Below are 8,131 nucleotides of genomic sequence, written 5' to 3'. Positions count from 1 at the left end.
CTACAAAATAGAGTTCATACAATAATGTATATTGTCAAATGTCAAATGAAACTGTAGTAAAATTAAAATGATACTTTAGTATTACTCTAATGAAACTAGTTTGTGTGAAAAATGAAATTGAAAAACAGTATAATATTTGCCAAATTAAACTAAAGTATAATTAAAATGATACGTACTTCATGAACCACACTACTACATGGACCATTTGGAAAATGTTGAATGGGCCTCTTGGAGTCTGGCCCATCTTGACACGCTTCCCGCCACGGTCTTGGCTCTTTCGCGCCATTTCAGTTTTTTTGGTTGTCTCAGTTCTTTCGCGCCTCTTTGTTTTAGCCCTAGTCTGGAACCGACCCGAATTGACGGTCGTCGTTTGCAGCTCCGGACGAAGGTAAGCACTGAGTTCAGCTTACGTTTGTTTGATATGCTTTTTGCTCCTATTTTTCCTCGATATTTAACTTGGGTGCAGTGTTGTGTGGGAGTTCAATTGCGATTTTTCTTTTGCTTTGTAATACATTTTTGTTCTTTTTTTTTCCTGATGTGTTAGCTGGATTGATGTGATAAAATGTGTAGGGATTTGGGTTTTGCGAGAAGTGAAATGGGTTTGCCTTTTTTTTTTTTCATTTTCTTTTTGAAATTTAATTATCCTAATTTTTACTGCGAATTTGCTGATCGGCATCCATTTTCAATTGTGTAAATCGTTTCTGTTTTTCTGTCTTAATGGTCATGGTCCAAGGGTTTGGTTTATTTGATCTGAAATTGAGAGAAAGTTTACTCTTTAGCCATGAAATTTGTTTGACATAGTTGTTTCTTAGTGTTCCTAGCCTAATTGAGTTAGATGTTAAGGTTGTTTAAATTCTGGATAGTTGATATATTAGTGTTGGTCAGTAATTCCATGAATTTGACAGTGCCAATAAGACAAAAGATCTTAACTTTGATGAATTTTACAGAGAAAAACAGGATTTCTGTTCTTGTCTTCTTAAGTGGTGGGTGGGGGTGCTTCCAGTTTCATACAAAATTAAACACAACAGTGAGTGGTGGTTATGGAGCTATTACAATCTGGTTGTGAAGGAGGAGCAGAAGCAGTACTAGAACTTAAACCAAACTCGTCTCTTTCTATTGCGTATCATTCTCGCTTTGGACCTCACGATGATCTAATGCTTCTCGAGCTTGATGAGAAACTCCTCCCTGATTTCCTGCACCAAAGGTATGCAGTGTCATCCCTGTAGTTGTTAATGCTCGTTTTTTCTTTGATTATATTGTTTTGCTTGATATATCTGGAAACGTGATTCTTGCCTCCAGTGTAACGTTGAGAGGGCAGCCTGATGAAGATGCAGTTCTGTGCACACTGTCGAAAACTTATGCTGTCAAATTTGTAGGGTCATCTAACTCTGTATTCCTTATCCCTCCATCTGACTCATCAATCAGTGTGCGTAGCGATGACAAGAAGACTGTTGCTTCTGTCATCAAAGTGGCACCCGGCTGTATGGAACTGGTCGAGGTTGCTCCAAGATTAGATAAGCTTAGAATGCTTCTCTCCCAAAATCCTTATACTTTCGATGAGGCCTCAGAAATGGACATCTCAGAAGCTGTAGATCAGGGTAGATTCCCGTATACGTGGGATGATCTTGTTGAAAGTGTGCAAGCCAGTGATGAGGAACTGAGAGCTGGGTTACAGGCTCTATCTGCAGTGGAGATAAATGGATATTGGCGAATTTTAGACGAGAAATATATGGATGGAGTGCTGAATATGCTTTTTCATAATTCAGTGATTAACAACTGGCCCTTGAACAGACTGATCGAAGATGAAGTTTTGCATGTGATGGAAGGAGACGGCTTTCCTAGGAAAATTGTGAAGCATTGTATCCAAGTTCATGGGAGTAAAGTCGAGGAAGGCTCCAGCAGGAGCTCAATTTGGAGGCTGGACGAGAAGAAAATCTGCGTGCACTTTGCAAGAGAAATATTAAGAGGAAAGAGGATGAAAACCGAAACTTTCTTAGAAGAGTGGAGGCTCAGAATTCCAGATGGGATGCAGCCAAGTTTTGAGATGTTGGAAGGGGAAGTCTTGACAGAAAAACTCGGGATAGACACATGGGTTTACGCGTTTAGTGTTTCTTCACTGTCGTCTGTTCCTGCAGAGCGGTTTTCCATTCTTTTCCAGGAGAGGCCAAAATGGGAGTGGAAGGATCTGCATCCATATGTCAGGTGTGTTCTTGTATCAGCCCTATGGTTCCATGATCTTTCGTCCTGGAATGTTAAAATATTTTGTGTATGGTGATTTGCAGGGATCTAAAAGTACCAGGGCTCTCCTTGGAAGGTTTACTGCTCAAGTACACAAGAAGAACTCAACCCACAGCAGATGCAGAACCAATATTCAGTGTAAGATAGTCTCAGAATGGACTGCACACTATTTATGCCCATTTTTCTGTGTATGAGAGAGAGAGAGAGAGAACAAGGTTAAACTGGTTTTTGCCCACCACTGATTGATCCCTTTCCTTTTCCTCCATGTTTTACCTGCATTGCATCTATACAATAGTAGAACTGTATTCATCAATACAAAGTGGCAGGTAGTTATCTGTCATTTATCTGCTTTTGGACATGCTTATAGCAAAGTTACAAAGTGCATCTATTGAAAAATGCGATAATATTTTTATAAATAACTCAAACTTAAGTGTATCTATTTTGATTGTCCAAAGGTATCCCTTCAGCCGATAGTCAGAAGACTAATCCCCGTCCCTATTGTCAACACACTATGTGGTAGGGATAATTGTAACTATTATATCACTATATTCTTTCTCTTGTTTAGATATTTTTAGACAGACTATGAATGGTTCTTAATCCTCTATTGCAACAGTTCTAATAAATGGTGGTTAAAAAACAATCATAAATCTATTTTGGCAGTAAAATACAGCTTTTGAACCCTAATGTGACTACCAAGTACCAACAATGGGAAGAAAAAAAAAACTCAAACAAAACAACCAAGTAGTTATTCTATAATTCCACAATTGCCAACCAAAAACTGAATGGATATCTCAAAACTACATTCTCCATGTTCATTACATGTAAGGGAACAACTTTAGGTAGCAATAACTGAATAAGAATTAAAACACCTAAAGAAAAAAAGTAATCATATGAAAATTTTGGGAGTGGGGGTGGGGTAAGTAATGGGGAAATCAGTCAAAAGAAATAATCTCCTCCGAAACATCCAACAATTCTTCTACTTCGACTTCCTTGGCCTCGTATTCTTCTTCATCATCGCTCGCCTCCCCATCACGGAGCCTTTCCCTCTCCAGTTTCTCCTCTTCATGTAATCTCTTCCACTCATTCATCCATGATTCCCAATCTTCCTTCAACTTCTTTCTTTTCTGGCGGTCCTGCTCACTCAACTGCAACGAAACATCCTGATCCTCCGCCTCGTACTTCTTGCTGTATTTCTTGAGATTCTTTAGAATCTCCTCCTCTTTCTCGCGGGTCAAGAAGGGTGGTGGCCTTGGTCTCCACAAGAACTATAACACAAGTTGGGCATTAATTCATTAATGCACAAATAGGTAATAAAATAGAAAACATAGCATGATTTCAAGTCCAAACTTACTTGGAAGAAATGATCCTTCAGAATCCGATACAGCAGCTTGCCATGGAAAGACCAGATATTGAAACCATTCTCCATCTCATGAACAGAAGTGAGAGCCGTTGCAACATATCTTACAAAATGCAAATTAAATGCCACAATTAGAAAAGTCGAATAATATCATATACATAGTTTATCACAAAGTACTAGAAAACTCATCCCGCTTTAATTTTAAAAGTTACCTTCCAGTAGGATCCCATTCAATATCTGTGGCCATGAAATGCTCAGCTGTGGCCATAGTTTCGAGCTCATCGACATCAAAGAACTCCAACTGCCCGTTGAAGCCCTTCAAGCCAGCCAATATAATAAAGCGGCCTGCAGGTGACCAAAAAAGTGCATTTGCTTGCTTTCCTTTAAGCGTTGCGAGTTTCGAAACTCTCCCCGTGTTACTACCACTCCGCATAGAGTAGAAACTAATATCTGGCCTAGGGTTGTCACCATGGATAACAGCAAATCTGTGACCCTTAGGCTCCCAAGCAAAAGCAATAATTTTATCGTTTTTGTTCTCCAGCTCCAAAACCTCAATGGGAATATCTCGTTCTTTGATTCTGAAAAGCTCAAAGCCTGTATATGTGCTCTTCTTAGTTTTTGTGTACCGATCAACCTTAACAGCAAGATAGTCTCCATTGCTTTGCCAATACATTTTGCAATCACTGACACTGAACAGGTTCTTCTGCCTAAGTTCCTCTTTGCTTGGAATTTGCACAAGACTCACCTGTAATAATAAAAAGAAAAATATATTTAGTTAGGGTTGAATAAGTAAGCACCGATCAATGAAAAGAATGAAATGGATACACACACCACCACTTACCCTTGCTGGTTGATTTCCACCGCCAAGTTCAGGAACAAATAGTGCAAGAATGGGATCGGTTGGAGACCAACTGAAGTCCAGAACATTTTCAACCTTTATAGACTTCTTGTCAATAAGGCTAAAAGTCTCTGTTTCATATACAGAGATTACGTTTTTTCCTATTCTTGCAAAATAGTTGTCTTCTTTGCCACCACCCCATCTGCAATTTTTGTGAAAAAATAATCATCAATAATCTGCTTAAATCTATGTCAAACTACGTTTTCAAGAAGTATGTTCTTATCAATATGATTGCTAGGTCTCCAAGCATTCTTTTTGTAGTAATCATGAAGGGGGGAAATGAACCAGAATTATATATGCAAATAATTACGATGGCCCACCTAAACACTGGCCAAGAAACACCGGCAACACCTCCAGTGCCACCAATGGCAAACTCATCAGCACTGCCCTTAAAATCTCTCCGAACTTTTCCAGTCCTCACATCAAAAATGTTCAACACCACCCTCTGTTAAAAAAGGGGAAACCAAAAAAAAACAGTTATCCACCCAGATTATGTAACAACAGAAATACAGTCACAACAGATGAAGTAAGAACAAAATAACGAACTTACATGAGAGTCACGTGGATTACTTGGCTCATGGCTGCTGTAAGTTACCAAAAATCTCTCGCCAGGAGAGAAATCGATTAGTTTCACCTGTAGTTAGAACAACCAAATCAAATAACTATATATACAAGAACGTATATAATTTTATATAATTTTTAAAATATAATAGAAATAAGCTCATTTTTTACCTGAGGGTGAGGATATCTCATTAGGCGTTCAAAACTGTTGGCACCTCCCCAGATAGCAGCACCTTGTCTATGAACTGTAGCCAGATAAGTGCCCAATGGGGACCACTGAACAAAGCTCTCAGTCCAGAACTGCATCCAAGGAGAAAAATAATAATGATGAGTTGCGAACAAACACATAGAAATCATCAAATAAACAAGTTGCAGTACAAGGAAAGTAAACAATATGCACACCTGACGTTTATAAACAGGATCAGGCTTCATCTGTCTAGCATCATTCCAAAGAACTTCTGTGTCTGTGCCAGCACGAATTACAAACTGATCCCTGGCCTTCTCATCAGTAAGCCAGTGTTGCAAATTCTCCTACATAAAAATTGCATGCCACCCCAAAATATGAGCAAACTGAAGATGGAACTGATACTTCTAAAAAATATAGCAGATGTAGATGCTTACCCTTGGAGTATATACTTTTGTTTCAGGAGGTGCCCACTCATCTGGAACCTTCATGAATTTCTCAATGTCATCAAACATGTTGACGGCAAATATATGAGATTTGTCTAATCTGTATCCATGTGTTTTTTCCTTAGCAAGCTCAGCTTCCTACATAATCAACAAATTCAATTCAGGATAGAAAATTCATATAACTTCCGCAGATAATTCTGTTCCAGAACAGTGTGAACCTCCTTTCATAGTTGTAATAATAATGGCAAAAAGAAGATTGCTACAAATTAATACCAAAATTGATGTCTTTTGAGTATGTCATGAATAATAGTCATTCTAATAGCCAATTACATATTACTGCATTGCCTACAGAGACTCAGCCAAAACTTGCAAAATATTGAATTATTATTAACAGACTCAAACAATCAAGTAAAGAAAAAGAACAAACAGTTTCCTAAAGACCATCAGCAAAACATAATGATAATAAGTAAAGGGACTGTCTTCTTTCTTCTCCGTGTATAGAAAATTTTTATTAAAAAAAATGACCTTTATATATAAGCACTACAGAATTGTGTATAATTTTGGAATTCAAGCCCTCTAATTTTCATGGTACCTCTTATATATCATTTGTGGTACATTATAGTGATACCATAGAAGCATATTTAGTTTTCAAAAGCTGTGCAACTCTTTTGCTTGCCACCATCAATGTTTTTTCATCCCCAGTAATGGTACTTATACACATCTACTTCGTATATATAAATATAAAGGTTCTATTTTTCTTATACTTTTTGTCCAAAATCACTCACTTTGTATATAATTATAAAACATAAGTGTAAAATTTGTGACCTACCAAAAAAAATAATACTTGTAAAAATAGAAAAATAGGTACCTGAGGAGTGTTGTACTCAATGAAGCAGTAGCCTAGGGTTTTCTGAGTATCGGGATCGACCGGCATCCATAGACCATCCTCCTTAATCACCCCAATTTGGCCGTATATTTTACGGACAACACCTTCCAGCTTCTCAAATTTTTCTTTTGGAACGACCGGCAAATTGTCCACCACTATCACGCTCCCAAAACCGGTATCGAACTCCAATGCATCCTCTTCCTCTAAGTCGCCATCGTCACTATCATCCCACAAAACCACCAGGCAACAAAAATCAGATTTAAAAAAAAAAAAAAAACATAGCAAAAGCTATAGATTTTACTATGGTTTTGGAGTATCCTCCGTTACCTTACGATGCCAAAGTCCTCGCCGGGAGGGAGACGAATGGAGTCCAGATCGATTTCGGAAAGGTCAATATTGAGCCGAGCAGCCGTGGCTCGAATCTCCTCCATAGACATCGTTTCCGCCATTGTTGGACTCTCTTGCGAACGATTTTGACGCCTTCTTCTTCCTGTCGGTGTTGAATGTCTGTATGAGATTGAATTGGTGAAAGAAAGCCAGTTTAAGCTCAGAGACGATGCCGCGAAGTGTAAGAGCGCAGGACAAGAGAATACTAGGGTTTTTGTTATGGGATGATATTCTCGGATACTAGGTGGTTTTGGGCTACAAATATTGCAATTTCCATATTGGGCTTTTATAGAACCCAATCAATTGAGTAATCCTAATCTAAATCTATCTAAAATTCTAAATTCTAAACTACTAATAAAAACAAAATCCTGTTTTTATTTTTACAACTTTCCATCCAAATTACCTCCCAAACTATTACTATATAAAATCTAATAATTATTATAATAATTAAATTAATAATTAAACAAATATTAATATAATTGACTACTAATTATTATAGTATTAAGCTAATAATAATACCTATAATAATAGTAATTACACGGAAGAATAATAATGATAATTTATTTTATTCTCATAATATTATACATTAAGAATATATATATTACAAAATGTATAAATGTATAATTACACAATATTAGTATAATTATCTAATAATTTTTATGGTAATTGAGGAATTAATTACACATATATTAGTATAATTGACTAAAAAATATTACATTAATTAAGCTAATAATTTTACAGATATTAGTATAATTACAATTAAACATAGATTGTTTGCTTTTTTCTTTATAATAATTACAATTAATTCATTCAGATATTGAGCATGAGAAAAAAGTAAAAGCGATATGATGAAACTGAAAATACTTAAGGTATATAAGTATAACCAATATAGGGTTGGACTTTCATTTAGAAGGTTATGAGTTTGAGCCTCAATGGAGGCATTATTAGTTCTTTATGTTTCAGTAGTTTGAGAAAGTATTACACAAATATTAGTATAATTAAACTAAACCCCATGAGTTGTTGGATTTATTTTTATAATAATTACAATTAAATTATTTATCATTTTATCTCGTATTTATTTTAGTAATAGCATAATTACATTAATCATATTACATATCGATTTGTTAAGATAACTAGTATTTTCACCCGTACGTTATACGAAATTAATTTGTTA

At 36.4% G+C, this 8,131-nt stretch overlaps 2 protein-coding genes across 2 annotated transcripts; one reads left to right on the top strand and one right to left on the bottom strand.

Annotated features, from left to right (window-relative positions):
• The first annotated feature begins 307 nt into the window (after positions 1–307).
• On the top strand, positions 308–2,583 carry LOC109182234 (sister chromatid cohesion protein DCC1). The gene is made up of 5 exons (XM_019332348.1): positions 308–388; positions 948–983; positions 1,035–1,204; positions 1,300–2,202; positions 2,283–2,583. The coding sequence occupies exons 3-5, from the start codon at positions 1,041–1,043 to the stop codon at positions 2,383–2,385; spliced, it is 1,170 nt and encodes a 389-aa protein (XP_019187893.1). The 5' UTR covers positions 308–388; positions 948–983; positions 1,035–1,040; the 3' UTR covers positions 2,386–2,583.
• Positions 2,584–2,964: 381 nt separating this feature from the next.
• On the bottom strand, positions 2,965–7,185 carry LOC109182226 (eukaryotic translation initiation factor 3 subunit B-like). Its single transcript, XM_019332336.1, has 11 exons — positions 6,898–7,185; positions 6,553–6,790; positions 5,676–5,822; positions 5,457–5,585; positions 5,226–5,354; positions 5,044–5,127; positions 4,814–4,938; positions 4,437–4,635; positions 3,808–4,340; positions 3,590–3,698; positions 2,965–3,503 (listed from the first exon to the last, which is right to left on the bottom strand). The coding sequence occupies exons 1-11, from the start codon at positions 7,017–7,019 to the stop codon at positions 3,171–3,173; spliced, it is 2,148 nt and encodes a 715-aa protein (XP_019187881.1). The 5' UTR covers positions 7,020–7,185; the 3' UTR covers positions 2,965–3,170.
• Positions 7,186–8,131: the final 946 nt, after the last annotated feature.

This window comes from Ipomoea nil, unplaced genomic scaffold, assembly GCF_001879475.1.
Source record: "Ipomoea nil cultivar Tokyo-kokei standard unplaced genomic scaffold, Asagao_1.1 scaffold0188, whole genome shotgun sequence".
In the NCBI taxonomy this organism is placed as follows: domain Eukaryota; kingdom Viridiplantae; phylum Streptophyta; class Magnoliopsida; order Solanales; family Convolvulaceae; genus Ipomoea; species Ipomoea nil.
The sequence above is the reverse complement of the archived record's forward strand: the minus strand, read 5'-3'. Positions and strand labels throughout refer to the sequence as shown.